At 33.4% G+C, this 27,446-nt stretch overlaps 1 protein-coding gene across 3 annotated transcripts in view; it reads left to right on the top strand.

The window, feature by feature from the left end:
- The window catches only part of LNPK (lunapark, ER junction formation factor), a 71,066-nt gene that overhangs the window by 9,306 nt on the left and 34,314 nt on the right, over positions 1–27,446 (top strand). For 2 of the 3 annotated variants that reach the window (XR_010023884.1, XM_063100426.1), the window contains exons 5-6: positions 18,215–18,273; positions 24,112–24,152. Coding sequence is in view for 1 of the 3 variants with exons in the window: in XM_063100426.1 (XP_062956496.1) it covers positions 18,215–18,273; positions 24,112–24,152 (100 nt within the window). In the remaining 2 variants the exon portion in view is untranslated. Of the gene's footprint in view, positions 1–18,214; positions 18,274–23,175; positions 23,203–24,111; positions 24,153–27,446 lie in introns of those variants that run through there. The other variant, XM_063100439.1, reaches the window with a different exon arrangement.

The raw sequence follows: 27,446 nt of genomic DNA, 5'->3' as shown, positions 1-27,446 counted from the left end.
GAGCATTGAAAGAATTTCAGTGGTTTAAAGAACTGAAAGAAGGCCAAAGACTATATGCAGAGAAAAGGCTGGGCAAGTAAGCAAGGGATATCTCATGTGAGTTGTAAGGTCCGTGATAAAGATTTTAGGCTGTATTCTAAGAGTAATGGGAGACCATTGTTGCCACTGAAGCTACAGCATAGAGAATAAATTAGAGGGGATTAAGAATGGATCTGGAATAGGAAGTTAGAAGGTTATTATTATTATCTAGGAGAGAAATGGTGGATGGTGATTTGCACTTGAGTGGTGGGGTTGAAGAGCAGCAGATGGACCGGTTGATACAGATGCTTCGAAGAGATTTAGGAGGTAGAATCGAAGTGATTTGGAGAGGCTTTTGGTGATTGGTTGGATATGAGATGAGGGGGAAGAACTACATCAAGGATAATACTCAAGTTTATAGCTTGGGAAATTTGGCTGACGGTAGTGTCAGTTATCTAAATAGGGAGTAACATGAGGAGGAGCAGGGTAGGTGACCCACTGAAAGTAAAATACCTGTGTGCTTTCCAGATGGAACTGTGAAGTGGATGGTTAAGAATGAGCACGAAGCTCAGGAGATAAATTTGAATGCAAGATATAAATTTAGGATTTTGTAGCTTATAAATGTTAATCAAAGCCATAATCTCTTTATTCATTAAATATTGGACACATGCAATGTGTTAGGTTTTGGGCTAGATCCTAGTGATAAAGCAGTGACAAGGTCTATCCCCTCATGGAGCTTACATTCTACTGGGGTTGGAAAGACAAAAAATAGGGAAAAGTAAATGAAGAAACATAGATAGTTTAGACAGAGGGAGTGCAATGAAGAAAAACAGGGTGATAGAAATAGGCTACTATAGGATGGTCCTGGGAGGCCTCTTTTGAGGAACTGGTATTTGAATTGAAAACTAAAGTATGGAGAAGAACCAGTGTGGGAAGAGTTGGAGCTTATGGAAGATACCATACATATATATGTGTATGTATATATATCATATAATGGCATATATATTCATAGATGTATGAAAGGATTATCCCCAAAATATTAATAGTAATTCTCTCTATATGGTGGAATTTTTAGTAGGCATATATTTCTATATGCTTTTGGATATTGTATGAATTTTTTATATCAACATATTCTTCAAATCCTAAAAAAAGAAAAACACAAAAGTCCAAGAGCTGAGTGAAGATCTTTCCAAGAAGGGAGAACAGAAATGCAAAGGCTGTGAACTAGGAGAGAATATGACTTATTTGAAGGCCCAAAAGGTAGGTATATCTGGAATGTGTAATGGAGAAGAGTGATAAGAGATGAGCTTGGAGAATCAGGCAGGATTCATATCATGGAGGGTCAGGGTAGGAGTATGAATTTTATTTTGGGTGAAGTAGGAAGCTTGTAAAGGTTTAGTGGAAGAGTGGTATGTTGAAATTTAAGTTAAGAGAATTATGCATGCTGCCATGTGGAGATTGTGTAAGCAGAGGGCAAGAGTAGAAACAGCTGAGAGGCTGTTAAATATGTTTAATCTAAAGATGAAGATGCATTGGACTGCCCACTGACTGACACTGGAGGAAATATTTTGGAGGTAAACTGATACAATTTGATAGGAGGAAATGGGAGGTAACAGAAAAGGAGGAATCAAGGGCAATACTTAGGCTTTTGGTTTGAGATTTGGTAGAGGTAGGATCTTTTTATTTGGGACTACTGTAGTAAAAAAAAAGTTTCATCTTTAGTACAGGGCATATTTTCAAAGTGGAACTACTGATGCTCATAAGAATTTTAATTGTGTATGTAGATATAAGAGCTGAAATGAGCACATGCATAATGTTGCAAAATAATTGTCTATGCTGATTTCTTTATTTTGCTTCTTTTTTGAAATCTTCTGGAGTGTTTTTTATCCTGGGTGTAGTAGTGGATTTTGTAATGCTGAGCCCCTTTCCCTTGTTTCTCCTCCATTTTTTTCATAAAAACAGGGGAGAAAAAAAATTTAGAAAGGAAATAAGTGTGTGACAGTTAGTTGATTTAAGTGTTTTAAAATACTTTAAGAGAACCCACTTGATATCCATTTCCATATAAAATTGATTTTCTGATTATAAAAGATTTTTACCTAGTTGCAAAAGAATGTCTGATAGGGAACTCTACTGTGCTAATTCTAATGGCTGTCCTCAAATTGTCATTTAATGGATCTGCTATTATGACTCATTATTATTATTATTATTATTGGCAAATAAATCATATACCAATAGTATTTTAAAAGTAGGAAGACCTCATTTCTTTAAAAATGTAATTTCTTCAGTTTAATCTTTCTATACTTTTGATTATGAAGCTTTGTTATCTTTACTGTGTCCTTCTGACTGTTCTGCATCACCTGCATCTAGTATTTCTTGGCTTAATAATCTTCAGAGCTATCTCTCACTTTGTCTCATTCACATTTGTGACCTCGTTCTCAACTGTTGCAGCTTCTGTTTCACTGAGCTCTTCACTTTTGGAAGCATAGACCAGTTATCCAACAAAGAATAGAATTGTCCTTCTGATTGATGACAACCAAAACAGCGTGAAATAAAATACAACGATGTGAAAGTGAATGTTTTGGTAAATAGAAAGAAGAGTTACCACAGGACATTTTCCTTTGTGTGTAATGTGAGCTATAGCCCAAGGTTATCCCTGGATTTTTTTTCCCTTGGAAACAGTTTTTAAGGCTGGACTAGGATTTACTTAAAGAATTGGCAGCATAAGGAGCAATAAAATGTATTGCTTTGCTCAGCATTGCCTATATTGATTATATATCTTAGAAATCTACCTGATATCTGTAAAAAGTGACTGTCTTTGCATTTCCAATTTCCCAAATGCTTTTAGGAGAGGTCATGGATCAGAACTGAACATATATTATATAATCACAACTATTCCAAAATTATCCTTTACGGTGGAGTATCAATACTCCATATAAGATGCTTTGAGATTTCATTGTATCTTCTCTTCAGGATGTAATGTAGAGGGACTTGGTATGATTCTACTTACTGTTTTTCTGCCTTTCATTTTCAATAGTATATTTATATACATCTGATCTTTTCAACTACTATTGAAACTTAAATTGTAATCTAAATGCTGAATTTATTTCATAGGAGTCATTAAGGCTATGCACCATGGTGAGGGAAGGTTTGGGTTATAGTTACAATTTTATATTTCTGCATTATGGTTGTAGATATGCATTACCTTGGGAGTTAGTTCATTTTCTAAGAGAACAACTATTAAGTTTTGTCTCTACCTTTAACTAACTCTACAAGTAAACTTATAGACTTTTACTACTGGATACCTTATTTTTACAAATGATAACTTTGTAGACATTCCATTTTCTATAATTTCATAGAACAATTATAAAATGTTGACATTCCCAGAGGAGTTAGTCGTATTTTTCCTATGCATGGTTTTTTTTTTTTGCCGCTTAAAATTTAAGCAAGGAAACTGAGGAAGGTGGTCATATTTTTCTATTTCCTTTGTTTTTGTTTTTTGTATCTCTACTTAAATCGAAAGCCATTTAAGGATAGGGCTTTGATCTTATACATTTTTCACATCTCCTCTCTCTCCTCCAACTATCACATATATATGTGTTCCTCAATCTTTGTTGTTTTTTGAAGAAAGTTAAATGTTTGTTTCATGATACTGTAATAAGAATACAAAATATCTTTCATCAGCTGTAATTGGCTCTTAAAGGAGAAGGGGTATACGAACACCTCTGATATTTACTCAAGGAGAATTTTTACTCTTAATTTTGGTAGGTAAGAAAATCATTTTGCAAGCACCCCTTCCTTAATAGATATTCACTCTATAGAATTTTGTGCTTAAAGAATTAGGAACTAATGCATAATTAAGGGACATGTCCTATTCTTGGATGGAAAGACTCAGTATTGTAATGAGATCACTTCTCCCTAAATTAATCTAAAAAAGTGTGATAACAATAAAAATACCAATAATATTTTAAAAAATCTAGGCATAGGCAGTCCAAGTGCAGTGGTGTTTACAACTAATTGATTACAACTAGTTACAGAATTCTTTGTTCTTTCTCCCTTCCCACTGCTTCACTTGACTTGCTGTAAAAAAGAAGAAAAAAATCTAGGCACACATAGTCCATAATTTTTATGAAAAAATGAGTATGTAAGAATAACCATGGAAATTCTGAAAAGGAAGAAGAATGAGGGGCAGAGGTCTACCAAGCATCAAATACTTTGGTACAGAGTGTAAACAGGTACACAGACCAAAGAAACAGACATGAGAATCCAGAAATAAATCAAAAAGGAATTTTTAGACATGGTTTTTATATATATGGTAAAAATCTCATTTCAAATCAGTGGGGGAAAGTGGTGTTGAGTTATATGCCAAAAAACAACAAACAAAAAAACAACAAAGAAAGAAACTTCATTCCTACCTTATTTCTTACACTAAAATAAATCATTGTGATTAGTTTGCTGAATGTGAAGGTAATTCTTACCGAAGCATTTGATGGTCAAATAAACTGACAAAATAATCAGCATGGTTATGAATATTGAGACCTTTACATCTTTTCATTTTTAGCTTTACATGTTGCTAAATCTCATCTAAAAATATTTCAGTAAATTGGATAGGGCTTATGTGGTTGCTTAAAAGAGAATACTTAAGATTGGCAGAAAGGGTGAAACATGAAATAGTTAAGAAGTATTTTATATATGGAAATTGGCAAAAAATCTTCAGATTTACAGAATGTTAATTCTTTAGTAAAAGTGAGGAAGGTGTTGATTACATTGATTGAATTTTAGGTATTCTGCTGTATTTCAACATTTAGTATTTTTAGTCTGAGTATAGTAAAACACTGAATATTAAGGTTTTAAAATGTTTACTGTATCCTCAGTGTGATTCTGTTATATTAAGGTTTCAAGTGTTTCCTACTAGAACACATTTATCATATTATACTTCGAGTCACAAGATAGTATTTAAGAGAAATTCATGCTAGTTTTCAATGGTACTAGTTTCAAGTAGCATCAGTTTCATTCAGAAAAGAGCTGGAATGCTTTGATGAATGTGAGTTAAGAAAAGGTTTTTTGTATATCTTAGAACTGATTGTATATATGAATTTAGTGATTTTTCTATACTAATATTGCATTCAATTATAATAATTGTTTTATTGTTTCTATTATTTTTTGGTTGATTCTTTGAGAGTTTTCAAATATGCAATCATATATATCATAAATAGCAATAATTTTACTACCTCCTTTTGGATTTTTGCTTGATTTTTTTTTTTTTTTTCTCGGCTAATTGTGTTAGTTAAATGCAGTGTTAAATTATAGAGAAAATAATGGACATCTCCGAAACATCTAATGTTTTCCCACTGGGCATTTTTCTGACTTTGGGGTTGAGACAGATGTATTTGATCATATTAAGGAATTTTCTAGCTATTCTTATTTATTTTCTTTTTAATCAAGAAAGGTTGACTTTTGTTAAATGCTGTTTCATCATCTATGGAGATAGCCATATTATTTTTCATCTTAACATCTTGATATGATGGGATTTTAAGTACTGAATCATTCTTGAATTCCAGGAAAATTTCTACTTTCAGTGTTGTGATCATTTTATAAAAACATCTGAAAGTTTTTCTTTATTTTTTAATGTTCTGGAACAGTTTAAACAGTATCGGCATGATGTGTCCTTTACAGGTTTAGTAGAATTCTCTTTGAAACCTTTTGGGCTTGGTGCTTTTATAGAGGGTATTTCTTGACTACCTTTAAAATTCAGTAGTAGTTAATCTTTTAAGTTTTCTGTGTCTTCCAAGGTTAGTTTTGTTAAAAATTATATATTTATAAAATTACCCATTCTGCAGTATTAACATGCATTTGCATAATGTAAGTAGTCATCATTATCTCATGATTTAAAAATTTTTCTTTCTTTTTTTACTTTTTTAAAGATGACCGGTAAGGGGATCTTAACCCTTGACTTGGTGTTGTCAACACCATGCTCTCCCAAGTGAGCTAACTGGCCGTTCCTATATAGGGATCTGAACCCTTGGCCTTGGTGTTATCAGTACTACACTCTCCCAAGTGAGCCACGGGCTGGCCCTTTTAAAAATTTTCTTTGTATATTATTGCTTCCTTATCATTTTTTATTTTGTATATCTGAACATTGTGTTTTTTGATTTTTATTAGTTGTTTATGTAACATTTTCTCCAAAGAACCAGGTTTTAAAAAATGATTTCTTTTTATTAATTCTCTTATTTTTTTCCTTAGGCTTGTTCTTATAAATTAAATAGATGCTTAATATATTTATTTTCATTCTTTCTTATTTTTTAAGACAATACACTGTACACATATTTGAGGCCGTGACTTTTTCTTTTCTTTTTTTTTTTTTTCTTTTAATTTCTAAATTGCTCTTTCCAAGGCTGTTACATTTTCTGACTATTGCTTTAGTTTTATGCCACAGGTCTTTATATAGTAATTTACTTTGGTTATCTTCTAAAGACTATGATTTTTTTTTTAAATGGGGTTGTAATGTAGGAGTTATTTCCAGGTGGCAAGTGTATGTTTGTATGTTTGGTTTTTGTCTTAGTTACTGTTTTGAGTTTTATTATATTGTTTTCAGAGAATGTTATTAAATAATACTTCTACTTTGAATTTATTGAGTTTTTTTGTTGATATGATATTTGGTCAATTTTTTGAGTGTTTTGTGAACACTTGGAGATATTTTCTCTTTTTTTCAGGTACACAGAGTTTAGTATCAATGAGAACTACCTTATGTTATATAGATCTTCTATAATCCTAATAACAATGTATTTCTACTTTTTCATATATTTCTTTGTTTTGCTTTATGAATGTTGATGCTTTGCTATTTGATGCATAGATATTTCTAACTTTTATAGCTTTACTGTTAACACATCCTTTTAAAAGAACTTTTAATTTTGAAATAATTATAGATTCACAGGAAGTTGCAGAAAAAATGTATAATCAGGTCTCATGTAGCCTCCCCCCCTTTCCCCAGTGGTAATGTCTTACATGACTGTAATAAATTATCACAACCAGGAAACTGACATTAGTTCCATCTACAAAGTCTATTCAGATTTTACCCATTTTACATGCACTCATTTGTGTGTGTTTTATATTTCTATGAAATTTCATCACATGTATAGCTTCAGATAATCAACCTGCAATTCAGATCCAGAACTGTTCCATCACCACTGGCTTCCTTTTGCTACTCCCCAATATAGTCATACCTACCCTTGTCCAGCTGCCCCATTCTTAATCCCTGCCCTCTACTAATCTGTTTGTCATCTCTATAATTTTGTTATTTCAAGAATGTTATAAAATGGAACCACATAGTATATAACCTTTTGAAATTGGCTTTTTTCACTCAGTATATTTTTGAGATCCATCCAAGTTGTTCATTGTGCCAGTAGATTCTTCCTTTTTATTGTTGAATATTATTTCATGGTATTACCATTCACCTGCTGAAGGACATTTAGATTGTTTTCAGTTTTTGGCTATAACAAATAAGGCTGCTATGAACATTTTGTGCAGGTTTTTGTATGAACATAAGTTTTTATTTCTCTGGGGTATATGCCCAAGAGTGCAAATGTTGGGGTATGTGGTAAGTACATGTTTCATTTTATAAGAAATTGAGGAACTTTTTCAAAGTAGCTGTACCATTTTACATTTCCATTGGGTATATGTGAGTGATCAGTCTAGTTTCTCTGCATGTACTATTTTATGTTTTGACAGTTCTGATAGATGTGCAGTGATATCTCATTGTGGTTTTAATTTGCATTTCCCTAATTGCTAGTCATGTTTTATGTGCTTATTTGCCATCTATAGGTCCTCTTCAGTGAATGTCTGTTCATGTCTTTTGTCCACCTTTCTAATTGGATTATTAGTTTTTGTTACTGTTGAGTTTTAAGGTTTTTTAAAAATATATTCTAGATACAAGTTCTTTGTTGGATATATGGCTTGGAAATATTTTTTTCCCAGTCTTTAGCTTGTCTTTTCATTCTCTCAATAGGGTCTTTTGCAGAGCAAAAGTTTTTAATTTTGATGAGGTTCAGTTTATCAGTTTTTCTCTTTATGAATTGTGTTTTTCCTTTCAAGACTAAGAACTCCTTGCCTAGCTATAATAGGTCCTGAAGATTTTCTTGTGTTTTTTTCTATGTCTTTAAGAAAAAATTTTTTTTACATTTAAGTTTATAATTCATTTTGAGTTAATTTTTATGTAAGGGGTGAGTTTCATGTTAAGGATCTATTGGATCTTTTTTTTTTCTTTGCCTGTGGATGTCCAGTTGCTCCAACACCATTTGTCGGAAAGGAATCACCTCTTTTTTAACTCTGTAAAATGACCTTTTTCTAGTTTAATCTCCACGCCACCTTCCCTAATTCAGCCTTGTGTTAAGAGCACAACCCATGTCTTATTTGCATTTGCCTGATATACTTTTGTCCATTGGTTTATTTTCAGTCTTAAAAAACACTTGGTTTTAGATGTCTCTGTGTCAAGGTAGGGCTGGGTCTGGAGCTCACAGAGCCCTCTAGCCCATTCACAAACCCTTCACACGCAGGTCTATGAGCTAGGTAACCAGCAAAAAGGTCCTTGGAGCCTTGGTTAAAGTAGGAATAATCTTTATTCATCACACACATGTCTAGGAGTTAGGCAGTACAAAGAGAAACTCAGAAACTCAACTGCTACTGGCAAAGTCCAAAGAAAAACTGAGCAGCTGCCAGCAGAGCAAACATGCTCTATTTTTAGACACAAGCTCTCTGCCCTCCAGCCTGCTTCACAAACTGAAGAACACACAATAGGAACAAAACTAAAAAGATATATTGGTGCACATGCACATTAACTCCACCCACACACAACTTGTTTACAAGAAATGTGCTGCTCGACCCCCAACCAGACCTGAGCCGCGGAAGCCTGACTAAGTTATCCTATTTTCCCCACACTCTGTTTACATTATAGAATTGGGTTTGTATTATTATCCAGTATAAAAGTCTTTTTCTTTTACTCTGGTGAGCTTAGCCCACTTCAATTTATTGATATGAAAGAAGTTGGTCTAAGTTTTAAAACATAATTTTATATTTTGCTTTTGTTTTTTTATAATTAAAAAGAACTTTTACTATGTGGTATATTTACTTTACTTTGGATCAGTTATTTCTAGATTTGTGTGGGTATAAATGCATGTCTTCCCACATTACAGGCTACCTAGAATTTTCCTCATGACCTGGGGTTTTTTGTCTGATTCACTTTTATCTTTTCCTAGCAATGGGGCTAGACAACTGTATTTTTTCACAATACAAAACCTCTTTTCAAACCCTGCCCCCCTCACCCATAGAAATAGAATGCTCTTTGTAAATAGGGCATTTCTGAATGATTTCTCTTTAATCTCTGCCTTCTGTGTTTCCTTGTTGGAACCAAACTGAGCAGTTTCTGCCTGTAGCTGTGTATCCTCTGTATCTCTTTGCTACAAACATGGGTTTTAGGCTTTTCACTCAGAAAAGTTTACCTGGCTACCTTTTTGTGAGATATGTAGCTTTCCCTCTCTTTTCTACTCTTTGGTTCCCTGTGTTATGTCCATGGCTTTTGACAGCCCTTCCACATATTTTGAGGGTTGGGTTTTAGCTATATCTCAATTTTACCAGAAAAGGAGTTTGCATTTTTATTTTTGTTCTCCTTGTTTAGATGATTTTTAAGAAGTGAAGGGGGAAATGGAGATTATGCCACTGTTCTCAAACTAGAATTCAGTAATATAGTATCTTGAATGTCTTAACAAAACATATTACTATATTTTCATATATTTAATTACTGGGGGAACAAAACCTTTGTTCATATAACTAGAGAATAGTTTCCTGAAGTACTTTAGTTCCTTTTCTAAATATTATTTTATTTTATTTTATTTATTTATTTTTTTAAAAGATGACCGGTAAGGGGATCTTAACCCTTGACTTGGTGTTGTGAGCACCACGCTCAGCCAGTGAGCGAACCGGCCATCTGTATATGGGATCCAAACCCGTGGCCTTGGTGTTATCAGCACCACACTCTCCCGAGTGAGCCACGGGCCGGCCCTAAATTTTATTTTAAAAATACAAAAATATTTTATTTAGCCCTAGAGGATAACAAATTCTCTATGGTTTACCTTTTCAAGTCTCAAAGATTTCACACATGGAAATATGTATCATGAGATAGCTCATTTACCCCAGTAGTTCTTATAAAATCGAAAAGAAGAATTTATTGTTAATAAATGGAGAGCAATGAGTTTTATTGTGAAGGGAGTATATTTCAATTCTTGTAGCTTTTACACTTTGAAAATTGTATATGCTTTTCAAAAAGCGTCTACTCATTTAAGAATATTTACTGATTTCCTAAAGAATTCTTGTCACTGTCTCTGTAATTCCTTCTCTTTTGTCCCCCATTGTCTTTCTGTGTACTCTTTTTCTAAATCTCTCTCAGCTTGCTATTGTTTCACTGGGTTTGCAATGAAGAAATAGTATGGGACTTTTCTACTGTTATAGGATTCTTGAGGGCTGTGAACACTAAGCTTAATTAACTCTTTCTCTCCTTATCTCCCTTCCCTTGATAAGGACAATGTTTAGTGTACTTTTTACTGATTAGGTAGTCCAAGTACCATGTAGGAATCTGATGCTACTTATTTGGTGTTTTCATGTCATAAAAATAAATTGTTGCAATATAAAAAAATGTGTATTAATTTTCTATTACTGTGTAACAAATTGCCCTAGAACTTAGTAGCTTAAAACAACAAATGTTTATTATGTCTCACACAGTTCCTGAGGGGCAGGAATGTTGGGAGCAGCTTAGGTGTGTGGTTCTAGCTCAGGGTCTTTTATTATATAGATTGCTGTCAAGCTTTTGTGTAGGACTATAGTCATCTCAAGCCTGAACAATCACCACAGATAAAGTCATTGCAGAATCTTTACTCCTCTGTTATCCAAACTTCAGCTCACTCCTAGACATTTAATTCTTTTTGTCAGCACCACCATTGACCTTTGCAATCCCCTTACTTTGTTCATTCTGTTCTTTTAAAAATTATTTTAATTAAAAAAAATTTTTTAATTGAAACATAATTGATTGTACATATCTGTGGGGAATAGCGCTGAATATCAATACTTGTGTGCAATATGTGGTGCTCAAATCAGGATAATTAGTGTACTCAACATTATACAATGTAATCATTTTTTGTGGCCCATTACCAGTTTCTCACTAACTTCCCTGCTGTTCCTCGCCTCTGGTAACCTCAGTTCTGTTCTCTCCTTTTGAAAGTTTAACATATTATTTTGATTCTTGTATCTTTCTTTCTTTCCTTTTTTTATTTGTTTATCTTTTTAGCTCGCACTTATAAGTGAGAACATAAAGTATTTCTCTTTCTGTGCCTGGCTTATTTCACTTAACACAATTTTCTCTAAGTTCATCCATGTTGTTGTGAATGGCAGAATTTCATTCTTTTCCATGGCAGAGTAGTATTTCATTGTGTAAATATACCACATTTTCCTATCCAGTCGTCTGATGATGGATATTTAGGTGTTTCTAACTCTTGGCCATTGTAAATAGAGCTTTGATAAACATGGGAGTGCAGGTATCCCATTGACATGATGATTTCCATTCCTTTGGGTATATACCCAGGCAGTGGGATTGCTAGATTGTATGGCAGTTCTATCTATAGTTGTTTGAGGAACCTCCATACTGATTTCCATGATGGCTGCACTAATTTACAGTCCCACTAACGGTGTAGAAGGGTTCGCTTTTCTTCACATCCATGCCAGTATTTGTTATTCTCTGTCTTTTTGATAGTGGCCAGTCTAACTGGTGTGAGATGGTATCTCAATGTGGTTTTCATTTGCATTTCCCTGATGCGTACTACATTTTTCATGTGTCATTTGGCCATTTATATATCTTCCTTTGAGAAATGCCTATTTAGTTCCTTTACCCATCTTTCAATCCAGTTACTTGTTTTTTTACTGTTAAGTTGTTTGAGTTCCTTATATATTCTGGATATTAATCCCTTGTCAGAAGCACAGTTTGCAAATATCTCCCATTCTGTAGGTTGTCTTTTTGCTCTGTTGTTTCTTTTGCTGTGCAGAAGCTTTTAATTTAATTTAATCCCACTTTTTTTTTTTTTTTTTTGGTTTTGTTTCCTGTACTTTTGGGGTCTTATTCATAAAGTCTTTGCCCAGTCCTATATCCTGAAGTGTTTCCCCTCTTTTCTTTAAGTAGTTTTATAGTTTCAGGTCTTAAATTTAAGTCTTTAATCTATTTTGAGTTGATTTTGGTATACAGAGAGTGATATAGGTCTAATTTCATTCTCCTACCTATGGATGTCCAGATTTCCCAGGACTATTTATTGAAGAGGTTGTCTTTTCCCCAATGTATGTTCTTGTTTCCTTTTTCAAAGATCATTGGCTATAAGTATGTAGGTTGATTTCTGGGTTCTCTAGTCTATTCCATTGGTCTGAGTGTCTGTTTTTATGCCACTACCATGCTGTGTTGGTTACTATAGCTTTGTATAATTTGAAGTCAGGTAGTGTTATGCCTCTGGCTTTATTTGTTTATTTATTTTTTGCTTAGGATTGTTTTGGCTATTCGGGGTCTTTCATTGTTTCATATGAATGTTATGATTTTTTCTACTTCTGTGAAGAATGTCATTGTATTTTGATGGGGATGGCATTGAATCTGTGGATCACTTTGGGTAGTATGGAAATTTTCACAATGTTAGTTCTGATCCATGAACATAGAATGTCTTTCCATCATTTTGTGTACTTTTTAATTTCTGTCAGCAGTGATTTGTAGTTCTTGTTGTAGAGATCTTTTACCTCCTTGGTTAAATTTATTCCTAGGCATTTTATTTTTTTGGTAACTGTTGCAAATGGACTTGCTTTCTTGATTTCTTTTTCTGCTAGTTCATTGTTGGAGTATTAAAATGCTACTGATTTTTGCATGTTGATTTTGTATCCTGCAATTTTATTAAAATTGTTTATCAGCTCTAAGAGTTTTTCTGTAGAATCTTCAAGTTTTGCTCTATATAGGATCATGTCGTCTGCAAACATGGACAGTTTGACTTCATCTTTTCCAGACTGGATGCCCTTTATTTCTTCTCTTGTCTGATTACTCTGGCTAGTACTTCCAATACTATGTTAGATAGGAGTGGTGAGAGTGGGCATTCTTGTCTTGTTTCTGTTCTTAAGGTGATATTGGTGTTGGGTTTGTCATATATGGCTTTTATTGTGTTTACTGAGATATTCTCTTTCTATACCTAATTTGCTGAGAGTTTTTATCATGAAAGAATGTTGAATTTTGTCAAATGCTTTTTCTGCATCTATTGAGATAATCATATGGTTTTGGTCCTTGATTTTGTTGATGTGATTTATCACATTTATTGACTTGCATATATGAATCATCCCTGAATCTGTGGGAAGAATCCCATTTGACTGTGGTGTATAATTTTTTTAGGATCTTCTGATCTGTAGTCAGATGCATTATTCAGTATGCCACTGGCCCACCATGGTGTATAGTTTTTTTGATGTGCTGCTGTATTCCATCTGCTAATATTTTGCTGAGGATTTTTGCATCTGTGTTCATCAGAGATATTAGCCTGTAGTTTTCTTTCTTTGTTATATCTTTTTCTGGTTTTGGTATCAGGGTGATCCTGGCCTTATAGAATTAGTTTGAGAGAATGGCCTCAGTTTTAATTTTTTGGAATAGTTTGGAGAGAATTGGTTTTAATTTCTCTTTAAGGTTTGTAGAATTCAGCAGCAAAACCATCTGTTCCTGGGCTTTTCTTTGTTGTGAGACTGCTGATTACTGCTTCAAACTTGTTGCTTGTTATTGGTCTGTTCAGGTTTTCTGTGTCTTCTTAGTCCAGTCTTGGTAGTTTGTATCCAGAAATTTCATCATTTCCTCCAGGTTTTCAAATTTGTTTGTGCATAGTTGTTTATAATAGTCTCTTATGATTCTCTGCTTTTCTGTGGTATCAGTTATAATTTCTCCTCATTCATTTCCGATTTTTGTTATTTGAGTCTCCTCTCTTCTTTTTCTTAGTTAGCCTAGCTAATTATCTATTTTGCTTATCTTCTCAAAAAAACAACGTTTTGTTTCATTGATTTTTTGTATTGTGTTTTGAGTCTATTTCATTTAGCTCTGCTCTGATCTTAATTATTTCTTTCTGTCTACTAATTTGGGGATTGTATTCTTGTTTTACTGCTTCTTTGAGGTGTAGCATTAAGTTGTTTATTTGAAATCTTGTTATGCTTTTGGTGTAATCATGTTTATGGTAATAAACTTCTGTCTTAGTACTGCTTTTGCTGTATCCCACAAGTTTTGGTATGATGTGTCTTTATTTTCATTATTTTCAAGAAAGTTTTTCGTTTTCTGTTTAATTTTTTCTTGGACCCATAGGTCGTTTAGGAGCATGTTGTTTTAATTGCCATGTGTTTGTATACTTTCCAGAATTTCACTTGTTATTGAATTCTAGTTTTAATTTGTTGTGGTCTGAAAAGATACTTAAAATGATTTCAATTTTTAAAAATTTGTTGAGACTTGATTTGTGACCTAACATGTGTTCTATCCTGGGGAATGTTCCATGTGCTGATGAGAAGAATGTATATTCTGTGGTTGTTGGATGAAATGTTCTGTAGATACCTGTCAGGTCCAATTGGTCTAAGGTGTAGTTTAAGTCATGTTTATTTGCTGATTTGTTGCCTATATGATCTGTCCAATGTTGAAAGATGGGTGTTCAGGTCCTCAATTATTGTATTTGGGTCTCTCTTTAAGTCTAACACTGTTTGCTCTATATATCTGGGTGCTCTGGTGTTGGGTGCATATATATGTATGATTGTTATATCTTCTTGCTGAGTAGATCCATTTATCATTATATAATGGCCTTCTTTGTCTTTTTATATGGTTTAAAGTCTGTTTTATCTGATAAGAGAATAGCAATTCCTGCTTGTTTTTGGTTTCCATTTGTGTTGTATATTTTTCCCCATCCCTTCACTATTAGTCTGTTTGTGTCTTTACAGGTGAGGTGAGTCTCTTTTAGACATCATATAGTTCCTATTATCTTTTTAGTCTAATCAGTCAGTGTCTTTTGAGTGGGTAATTTAATCCATTTATATTTAGGGTTGTTATTGAAAGATATTGTCTTATTCCTAGTATTTAATTGCTTTTTGTATAGTTGATTTGAATATCTTCTCTTCCTTTCTTTCCCTTTTATTTTGTTGTCTTCGGTATTTGTTGGTTTGTTGAAGTTGTGTGGTATAGTCTCTCTCCTTTGCATATCTGCTCTATCAGTTGTGTGTGTTTTTTTCATGTATTTATAGTGGTGATTCTCATTTTTTGAGTTCCAGGTGTAGGACTCCTTTGTGGATTTCTTATAGAGCTAGTCATGTGGTACTGAACTCCCACAGCTTTTGTTTGTCTGGGAAATACACTATTCCCCCTTTTTCTGAAGATAGTCTTATTGTGCATAGTATTTTTGGCTGGCATTTTTTTCTTTTAGTAGTTTGAACACATCATCCTATCTCTTCTGGCCTGTAGGGTTTCTGCTGAAAAGTCTGCTCTTACTCTGATAGTGACTCGCGTATAGGTGACTTGATGCTTTTCTCTGGCTGTTTTTAGGATTTTCTCTTTGTGTTTGACTTTTGAAAAAGATCCAGAAAGGATCTTTTTGGATTGAATCTTTTTGGGGATCTTTGAGCCTCTTGGACCTGGAAGTCCATATTTCTACCAATACCTGGGATGTTTTCTGCTATTATTTCATTGAGTATGTTTTCAATGCCTTTTCCTTTCTTCTCTCCTTCCAGAACACCCATATTTTGATGTTTGTGTGCTTGAGGTTGACTGATAGCTCGTGCAGACTTTTTCATTTGTTTTATTCTCTTTTTTTTGTTGTTCACTTTTGTTATTTTGATAAGACTGTCTTCAAGATCAGTAATTCTTTCTTCCACTTGCTCTAGGCTGCTGTTTATGCTTTCAATGTAGTTTTCATTTTATTGAATGACTCTTTCAGTTCCAGGAGATCTGCTACATTCTTTTTTATGCTTTTCATTTCCTTGTAAATTTCCTCCTTCATGTCCTGGATTGTTTTTTGCATTTTATTGTGTTGTCTCTGAGTCTTCATGTATCACACTGAGTTTCTTTAAGATTTTTACTTGGAATTTCTTTTCAGACATTTCAAGGATTTCCTGTTGTTTGGGGTCTGTATATGAGAATTATGGTATTCCTTTGGTGGTATCATATGTTCTTCTTTTTTCATGTTTCTAGTATCCCTATGTTAATGTCTGGTCATCTTGTGGAGTGATTACTTCTATTTCTCTGGGTGGCTTTTGAGGAGAGAGATTTCCTCCTGTAGATTTGTTGTACATTCCCTATTTAGTCTTGGTTCTTGGTAGACTCAGTAGTCTCAGTAGTTATAGGTAGTCTCAGTTGTTCTGGGAAGACTCAGTAGTTCTGGGTAGACTCAGTAATTCTGGGGGCCACAGGCAGGTACATTTGTGGCTGGGGTTGCACTAGCTGCTGGGCCCATGCAGGTGGAGGGATGGCTAGCTGAGCCCACATGTGTGTGTGGGGCGGGTGGACAGCTGTGGTGTCTGGGACTACTTGGGTGGCTGGATGTCTGGGGCCGCATGGGTGGTAAGGGTGACTGGGACCATGTGGGTGGCTGGATGTTTGGGCCCACATGTGCAGGTGGGGCCATGTTAGTGCCAGGTAGGTGGGATCGCATCAGTGGTCAGGTGGTTGGGCCTGTGTTCTTGATACTTTTTACTGTTTCTTTGAAGTCTTTTTCTTTTCATATAGGCATGTCTTGCAAGTCTATGTTTGGGTTTATTTTTCTTTACATAATCCAAGGAATTATAAATCATGCCAAAGCCAGGTGTTTTGCCATTAACAAAATGGGTTCTGAATCCAAATACAAAGATGACATCTTGGTGTGATCTTGTACATTTTGGCCAGTTTTTCCTGAATCTACTTCTAAGCTCACACCTGTAGTTGTTAGCAGGCTTCAGTTCTTTGCTGGGTGTTACCACAGAGTTCTGTTCCTCACCACATTGGCCTTGCATAGATTCCCTGACTATTCTCATATCATGACAGTTGGCTTCTCTCAGAGTGGGTAATTCAAGAGAAAAAGACAGTGAGTGAAAGAGGAGGCCCAAAATGGAAGCTGTAGTCTTTTATAACTTAAGCTTAAGAGGGTGACATACTCTCACTTCTGCCACATGCTATTGCTCACACTGAGAAACTCTGGTGGGAGAGGACTACACAATGGTGTGAATACCAGTAGACAGGGATCACTGGTGACTACCTTCTAGCTGACTCTGTAGAAGTAACAATGCTGTATTTCAGAGAAAAGAACTAATTTTCATTCTTATATTCTGAGTTTATATCCAGATATGATGTATTTCTTTTTTAAGATGGCGAATAACATTTGTATATTTATTTCTGCCATGTTCTTTGGAGAAAGAAGTATTTTGCTATATTTCCATTGAATTTATGAGATGACCTTGACAAGTTTGTGATTAGGATCATCCTTCATATCTCTTTTAATTCTGTTAATATCATTTTATGTCCTACTAATGCAAGGTCTAAAGAATTATTCTTATAAAATCTTTGGAAGGAGGTATTTCACTAAGTTTACTTATCAAATATTTATTTGAAGGTGAAATTTTTTGTTTTTTTGTTTTTCCCCTGGATAGCTTATTTTGTTAAGTAGAGAAGATACTTCCAATGTTAAATAATAGGGAAGAAGTAGCAACTACATTCGTCTAATGCCGTACATTTTTAAAAGTGAAACATGCTTTTCACTTAATGCATGGGAATAGATGAGACAAGTTTTTGGAGGTGATGCTTACTTAGTAAGAAGGGATTCTGTAATATTGTCCTCAATCTTTTGGGAAGTTCACAGACACTTTTGAGATTGATGAAAGCAATGGTCTCCCCAGAGAAATGCACTTATGCACACAAAGGCAATTTTGCAGTTTGGGGGGACCCTCAGAAGGTCCATAGACTTTAGACCGCAAACTCCTCCTTTGAAAACACGGATAGACTTCTGATGTTCTCTGACAGAAAGGATTTAAATTTCAGTATTTAAAGTGAGAAAATGTACCTAACTTTAAATGGAAATATATATATTTTTTCATTTTATGTGGCTTCCAAATCACTTCTCCTAATGATGGTTTTTGTTTCTGAATTTTGCTTCCCCTTTAGCATTTGGAGCATAAGAACAGTGCTTATTTTCTTCTTTTCCAAGAGAACAGAAAGAAATAGTAAGTTTGATTTCAAAGTTTTTATAAATACTTTTTTAAAAACCTATCTTAACGGAGTGCTGATTTGTACCGCAGGTTGTAAAATACTTGTAGTATATTGAAATGACTGTGGTAAATATTGAAGAGTTGTTTACTGTAAAGCATAAGAAAGCTTTTGAATGATAAAAGTGGTTGTATTTTTAATTTCTGTTATTTTTGTCTTGTTCATTTAGAATTTTTTTACTCAAAAGTATTTCTTTAAATCAGGAAAATTATTTGTGAAGTTAATCCTTATAGAAAACATTATTACAGAGTAAATATAATTACACATCTTTTGGTTTGTTCTATTAATTGCACCACTCTCTTTAACTTCATGGCCCCTTGTTTTTATTAAAATATGCAAATTATGATAAGGATCTCCTATATTCTACATATGTACAAGTTTTAAAGTTTTTCAGGTCTTAAAACCATGAATTATTATTAACCAGAGATATACAAATTTCATCTGAAGTGTTAACTTTATATATGATTGTTTTCTTTTCTTAATTTTTCATTATGGAAAATTTCAAACATTTACAAAAGTAGACTGAATAGTGTAATGAACCCTCCTGTACCTATTATCCAACCTAAACAATTATCAGCTCATTGTCAATCTTGTTTCATTTTTACCCCCATTTCCTTCTACACCTCCTGTATTATTTTGAAGTATATCCTAGATATATCTATCCATAACAGATTCTTTAAAAAATATATAAACACAATATGTTATTTTACCTAGAATTCTTTTTTTAAATTTATTTTTAAAGAATATTTTTTAATGAACACATATTGACTGTACAAATTTAATGGGGTACGAACATATTTCAGTATATGTATACAGTGTGTGATGATCAAATCAGGGTAATTAGCATATTTATTATTTCTTTGTAGTAAGAGCACTTGAGCTCCTCTCTTCTAGCTATTTGAGAACATACGATAAATCGTTGTTAATTATAGATGCCTAGCACTACTGTAGACCACTAGTACTTATTTTTGCTATATAGCTATAATTTTGTATCCTTTAACCAACATCTTCCTATATACTTCAATATTCTACCCCTTCCCAACCTCTCGTAACCAGAATTCTAGTCTCTACTTCTATAAGCTGAACCTTTTTTTAGCTCCCACATATGAGTGAGAGGATGTGGTATTTATCTTTCTGTGTCTGACTTATCTCACTTAAAATAATGCCTTTCAGGCTCAATATCATAAAATATCAAATATAAAAATACTAAATTTGCAATTATCTCTTAGTGTCATTATTTTTTTAAAAAAACTTTTTATTGTGAAATATAATATTTATTAAGAAAAATGCGTAAACGTACATGTATAGGTTACCAAATTATTGTAAATTGAACCTCCACATAACCAGTTCCCTGATCAAGAAATAGAATTTTTTGTTTTAACTGAAGTGTCATTTGCTTTAACAAAATATTTTGTTTGTTTGATTGAGGATACAAATAAGGTTTGCACAAATATATATCTTTCGAACTGCTATCCTCACTCATCAACTCCCTTCTCATAGGAACCAGTCTAGGTCCTATGGTCTAGCCCAATGACCATTTCCTTGCAGACACCCTTGACTCCTTTGCCCCTCTTTCCCTACTTATCTGGTGTAGCCTACTGGGTTTAAATACAAGTATATACTTAATCTATGACTGGCAGAACAGCATTTTGGTTAAATGCATTTATATGTTTAATCTCATGAGAGCAGCTAAACTTGTTAGAGGAAAATCATACAACATGCTGACCAGACTTATTTTAAATCTGTGATTGCAAACATCAAATGTGCACTCAACTCTGCTATACAGTCCTGTCATAGTTCCCTAGTAAATTCACATTTTTCTCTTTGATCGGTTTGATACTGTATTTCTCCTCAAATTACTAATACCTGCCTACCCACCAAAAAACCAAAAACCAAACCAAACCAAAACCAACCAACAACCAACCGAATGAAAAACAAAAGCCACAAATAAACAAAACTCCACAAAATCTACCTGGCCATTCTTAACTCATATTCTCACTTTATACACAGAATAGACGTAAACAGAGAAGAGCTACCTTTTTGTGTTGCTATAACAGAATACCTGAGACTGGGTGATTTATAAAGAAAAATGAAATTTATTGCTTACAGTTTCTCGGGCTGAGAAGTCCAAAGTCCATCTGATGGTGGTGACAGTGATTCAGTGGTTTCACATTGCAAGATGCAGAGAGAGAGCAAGAGAGAGAGAGAGAGAGAGAGAGAGAGAGAGAGAGAGAGAGGAGAGAGAGAGAGAGACAGACTTTCTTCTTTTGAAGCCCTCAGAACCACGTCCCTGACTACCATTTTTAATCCATTCACTACTGCCTGGTCCTACAATCCAATCACCTCTTCAAGGCTCCACCTTTTAATTACCATAACAGGATTTCCCACCTTCTTAACAGTCACAATGGGGTCTAAGTTTCTAATACATAAAACTTGGGGGACACAATTCACGCTTCAATGAGTTTTGGGGGGACAATTCAATCCACTGCATACCTCCACCACCCAGTAAGTTAGCTCTATCTGTACTTAGTATTATCCTTCAAGATTTCTGGAAGACTGCCTTGATCCTATCTATGGCTAACCCTCATTTGTTCTTTGGATTCTAGATACTCTGGCCATCTCAAGAACTTTGCTCTTACAGTTATCTCCTGCTTTTATCTTCTCTTTTGCCTCATCCATTTCTGTTGAATTATTCCTGTTAGCATATAATCCTGCCTCAATACACCATCTGGGAGTAAAGAACCTATCCTGACCCCATACTCCCCTTTAAGCTACCATCCATTTCTCTCCTTCCAAATAAAACTTTTTAAAAAGTTGTCTGTAGTTAGTACCTCTTTTCCCCTCCACCTATTCCTTCTCAGCCTACTTTGTTTAGATTTTTTTTTCACCAGTTTTCACTGCAGTTGCTCATTTCAAGGTCACTAATTATCCAAATCTTGTCAAAGCCAGTAGTCGGTTCTGTTTTCTCATCCAACTTGATCTCTTAAGAGTGTTTGAATTAATTCAGTTATTCACTCTTTTTCTTGAAACCTTTTTTCTTTAACCTTCTTTGATAACATTTTACTGGTTATTTCTTTTTTAGTTTTATTTATTTGCACCTTCACTACTAGAATTCTGTCCTTGGCTTTCTCTTTTTGATAATTTGTTTAGGTCTGTACTGTCCATTGGAACCTTCTGTGGCGATGAAAATAATCTGTGTCTACTGTACTGTCCAATATGGTATCCATTTGTGGCTATTGAGCACTTGAAATGTGGCTAGTGCAACTGAAGAAATGGATTTTAAATGTTATTTAATTTGAATTAAATTTAAATAGTCCTATGTAGCTAGTGGCTACTATATTGGACAATGCATCTCTCATGGACTTAATAATTTTCAGTTATGTGCACTTTTATCAGAAATGGAAGCTGAATATCTTGACTTACACTACCACACTACAGTTTGATGGCTTAGCACTGGTAAAGTTTTATTGTGATACTTTGAGCTCAGAGCTCAGATTGAAATATTTCTGAATGAGAAGAACCACCTTTAACCACTGTGATTGAATACTAACTGACTTTGGAAATTAGCTTTTTCTGCAGACTTGATAATAGTCCTTAATGAATTCAACCTAATATTGTAATTCACAACAATGCATATATGCAAAACCTATACTGCTGTAAAGTCATTTAGAAAACAACTAACATTGTAATGGCAAAAAGTAATCTTTAAAAAAGTGCCATGAAAAGTTAAAACAAGAAGTGAGATCTCCATTCCCGTACAAATTTGTAGTAGATGTGTTATTTGAGCTCAAAGTACAGTTCCAGCAGTGTTTTCCAGATCTCCAGGCATGTGCAAAGGAAATTTCCATATTTCTAAATCCATTTAACTGTATAATCGAGGAGCTTCTATGAATTTTCAATTGGAAATGATTGATTTGCAATGTAAGAATGTGCTAAAAGACAAATATCAAGAGAAGAATCTAATAGAATTTTATAGATGCCTTTCAAATGATGAATATACTTAATTAAAATCATGTGCTTATGGATTGATATCATTATTTGGCAGTACTTTGTGAGAAGATATCTTTAAAAACCAAATGTGTAAAATCTCATTGTAGATCAGCATTAATGGTTATTACTTACAATCAATTTTGATGATAGAGAACACTAACTTTGAACATCAATTGAGTGAGCTGTTATTCTCTCCCCGCCAAAATATTCCATTCTTTTCATTAGTCGACCTATATTACAAAAAACTGAACTCAAATATTCTTATTATATTTGAATTTTGTCAGTAAAAGGTTTTTGGAAACTTTTTTATCTTTTGCTTTAAAAGTACAGACTCAATTTTGCCTTTTGACCCATAAAGCCTAAAATATTTACTATTTGGCCATTTACAGAAAAAGTTTGCTTACCCCTGGCTCGGAGGATAGATGTTTGGCTTGGTCTTCTCTAACTAAAAGTTACTATTTTTTTTTTTTTTTCTTTTTAAAAGATGACTGGTAAGGAGATCTTAACCCTTGGCCTGGTGTTGTCAGCACCACGCTCAGCCAGTGAGCTAACCGGCCATCCCTATATAGTATCCGAACACGTGGCCTTGGTGTCTTCAGCACCACACTCTCCCGAGTGAGCCACGGGCTGGCCCTAAAAGTTGCTACTCTCCTTAAAGATGTCAAAAGATTTTTCCCCCTTTAGTAATAAGTCTGCTAGCACACTAAAGACTATTTAATATATTAACCCCCCCCCTTTTTTTTGTCTTTTTGTGACCGGCCGTACTACACTCAGCAAGTGAGTGCACCGGCCATCCTTATATAGGATCCGAACCCGCGGCGGGAGCACTGCTGCGCTCCCAGCGCCGCACTCTCCTGAGTGTGCCACGGGGTCGGCCCTTAAACCTTTTTTTAAAGGTAAAGTCTTTCTTAATATGTTTGTGTTTCTTGGAATTTTTACATAAATAATATATGGGTATTCAGATGTTTGCTATCTAGAATTTCAGTGAAGAGGTAATAATTTTATTTATAAATTTTAAATATTAAAAATTAAGAATAGTTATTTAAATTTCATTTAATAAATTGTTTAAATCAATTCATAACTCTTCTTTTTATATGAAGTAGTATTTCTATTTGTACTAGTTAAATATTTCTAGAGAAAAGCTAGAACCTAAATAAATTTTGTAAAGCAGACAACGACAGTCATAAATGATTCTGAAATGATTCTCTGTGTTCCACCATGCCAACCTAAATAAGCAGGTAAATCTTAGAAATGTTTAATTTTGAAAAATTATTAGTATGCCTTTCCAAGTTCCTCCTGAGGTATAATAATACAGATTTTCAAGAGATTTTCTTTATTAGTGCTCATTATCTTGAGGGTTGACTAATTTAATAAAATATGTACTTCTTTCCTTAAAAAACAAAGAGAGAACATTTTCGTTATCATTGTATGAAGAGATTTGGTACTAATTTTATAAATTAATGTTGTTTGGGGTCTTGAAAGGAAAGAAATAAATAGAAAGTAATGCTTCCAAAATCATTTTAAAAATATGTATATCTTTTTAAATTTGGAAAGGTGTTTTATTCTATATACAGCCCATTTATTTTCTCCTAAATCACTTGCAATATATAATACCAACAAAAACATGAAATATATATGAGTAAAGACAGATAATTTTTATCTTTATACATTAGTTAAATATAGAGAAATTCCAAAATGAGAAAATTTTCTTTTGGTTGCTTAATGTATATCAGTTGGCATGTTTTTTTCTTATGTCTAGGTATCTTAGTATCTGATTTAGCTTTGATTTAAATCTTGTTTTCTAGATGAAGCATTGGATGATTTAAAATCTCAGAAGAAAAAAATAGTAAGTTAACTTTTATTTAAAATTAACTTATGTAAAACTAATAACTTACAAAGTGAATAATTAATGTTTGTATGAGGGTACTTCAAAACGTTCATGGAAAAATAGAATTAAAAAATAATGTAAGTCTTTCCATGAAGACCCTTGTATGTTATAAGTTAACAACTCTCAAGAACAAGTATCCTTTTAGATAGCATTTTATTGTTGAACCCAAATTATGAATATTTTTGCTAGTTAATAATGATTGACAAGAAAAAATAGGTTACATGGATTTTTAAGATTCTGAGAATGTGTCAGTTGGAAGCTGAGAAGTATGTAGATTAATCATGTTGGAGGGCAAAAGAGGGTAAAAAAAGAGAGAGTAAAACGTTGGTGTCCAGATTGTTTATTAGAGCCAAAAAAGGACCAAGCATCTACATATGTCAGTTCTCAGGTTTTCTTGACATCATAAGGCCAAGAAAGGGGGAATCAGGAAGATTGGCTGTAAGAGACAAATTCAACATAAAAAGACTGAAGAAAGTGGCAAGAGGGAGAGAATTTTTTCTTCAGTGTCTTCTGCTTTCTAAGATAATGCTAATTGTAAGAGGAAAAAGAAGGGACATTACTTTTGAGCCAAAGCTGAACATATTCAAACCTGAGTTTGTTCTTTGATGTTTACGTTTAAACACTACATTTACAGTTTTAAAAATATTTTTATTGTCGAAATGCCTGCAGGAAAATAACTCCTGTCAGTCTAAAATTATCCAAGTCCCAATACTTTTCTCCTTCATTAACAAAATTAATACCTGTTATATTTACTACTTGTTATTTTATTAAAGGTGGTTTCCTTAGGGATGCATCTCTTTAATCTGAAGTGATTTGTAATTTAATTTGAAATTTGTAAAAGTGTAATTTGTAATGATGAATATGAATTATCAATTGACTAAAGTGTTAAAATTACTTAGGAAAACAAGTAGCATCTAACAATGTTTTAAATATTAAGACCTTAATAAGTATTTACTTATTAATATTAAGCTAGGAGTCAATTTTCAGATATCTAAAAAATTCCCATATTTGGATGTGTGCATTTTGCCACTCACAAATTTTGTGCTCCTTTAAAAAAAACTAGAAGTTTTTAAAATTTCTGAGTAATCTGGGCAACAGATAATCCCTCTGCTGCTTCCATGAGCATTCCTTCAAAACAGTTCAAAAATCAAGATCCATCAAATTGCACAAGTCAATTTTACCTCTTTAAGTGGCTTCATGAAAATGCTGTGCTTTCTCTAAAAATAGTGTTTCTATATGGTCACTCCTTTCTGGCATTTTTTTGGAAATTTATATTTTTCTGATTCCTGAGATAAAGTAGTTGAGAAATTGGGAACATGGGGAAAAGTGTTATAATTCTCTGAGAAGTAAAGCTTACTAATCGGCTACACATGTTACTAGTTCAAAGAAATCCACTAGTATCTGTTGAAAGCAAGAGCAAGAAATGTTGACATGCTAAGCTGCGGGTTAATGTCGACATTTCTGGGAAAAGGACAGAAGCATGTAGAAGAGTAGTGGTGCAATCTAATCAGTCAGTCTTGTTTTTGTGGCCATGTTATAAGGATGCTTTTATTGCCCTTTCTCTTATTAATGGTGAGTCATTCTTGCAAATAAATATTAAGAAGTTTATACACATAGTATACTTTATCTAAATCCTATGAGTGATATTCCATGAAATAAATTTTGGAAGCAACGGAAGTCCATTTATGTCCAATTTAATGGCACTTTTAACATGCAGTTCTATTTAGGGCTGTTGTCTTCACTGGAAGTTTCAAATGTTACATATTACCCAGTAATATTTGCTGGTGTTTCCAACATTTGAATATTCCTATAGGCTATAGAGTAAGAGAAAAAATGCAAAGAGTGAAGAGTAAAGATGTGACTATTATTGTAGAGTACTGTATGCAGTCAGAAAATGATATAAAATCTGAATTAGCAAAAACATTATCACTTTCAACAGTGAAACCAAAAGCAGGGTAAGCAGACAATATTTTCATCTTATAAAAGGATGAGTTTATATGATGTAACATGTTCCCTAATGCTATGAAGATACTTTTGGATACATTCTTAATAATTTGACCAAAGTCAGTGCAGAATGGAGGAACGTTTTTTATATCTGGAATACTTGTCATGAACCAAAGATCAAGAATATTGGATAGGGCAATTAATGCTTTGTGTGTTTTAAAATAATATTTCAAGAATGATTATTTCAGTATTAAATACTTGTAGAATTATCTTTCAAAACTTAGGAGATTTTTTTGATATTTATTTTGTGTTAGTGTTTGTTTCTTTTAATGTTGTCTATGATGAAATAGCTGTATCAGGTAGAAATAATTTTTATATGTCATTAAAATATGTAATCTTATCATAATAATATTGATTCATAATAATAAACCATGTATTTATTATTCTATCTTTTTAAAGAAAAATGCTTTTGAAAGTTTTAGTATGACCATCTCACAGCAGAACAATTCCCTCTTTGTTATGTCACTCATTCTGTTTAAAATACAGTATTATGAGAAATACAGAAGAACCCATGATTTAGGGAATTCTCAGGAATTCTGATTTCTCAATACTGAATCCTGAGATTAATATGTTGGGTATTTGGAAACACTACGTATTTCAAACTCATTCTGAATGACTGAGGTGTCACTGAAAATTATGTTAGTGTTTTAGGCACTCCTGTGAACTCTTTCTCCTACATTATTTTATTTAAATTGCACAAGAGTTCTAGGAAAAAATATTAATATTTCTTTCTTACAAAAGGACAAATGTAGGCTGACAAATTTGCTCCTGGTCTTTCTAAGGATGAAAATGTGCTTTGAATCCGGATTTGTTCTGACCTCAAAGTTTCAAGTTCATGTTCTTTCTACTAATCAGAGCATCTCTGTATTTAAAACACATTATTCACTTAAAATATTGTGTGGATAAGTCTGTTCATTAAGCTATTAAGTGAAAGCTTTTTTTGGAAGTAAATGCAAATGGAAAGGAGAATGGATTTGTATCTTTTCGTGCTTTTAAAAATGATTTTATTTAAGGTAAATAAATAAAACATAAGCACACATGAGTACTTGCTGAATAATTTACCAGGAATTACAATCATTTGATCAAGTATTATTTTGGATTTTAGTTTTATGTGTTTTTTAATGATCACAGTTGTAGCTTGCCTTCTTTTTAAATCTAGCAGTAGTCTAAGTCTAGAGCTGTGCTGTCCAAATCAGTAGTCACTAGCCCCATGCAGCTATTTAAATTTACATTATTTAAAATGAAATA

Source organism: Cynocephalus volans, chromosome 1 (assembly GCF_027409185.1).
Source record: "Cynocephalus volans isolate mCynVol1 chromosome 1, mCynVol1.pri, whole genome shotgun sequence".
Classification (NCBI taxonomy): Eukaryota; Metazoa; Chordata; class Mammalia; order Dermoptera; family Cynocephalidae; genus Cynocephalus; species Cynocephalus volans.
The sequence above is the reverse complement of the archived record's forward strand: the minus strand, read 5'-3'. Positions and strand labels throughout refer to the sequence as shown.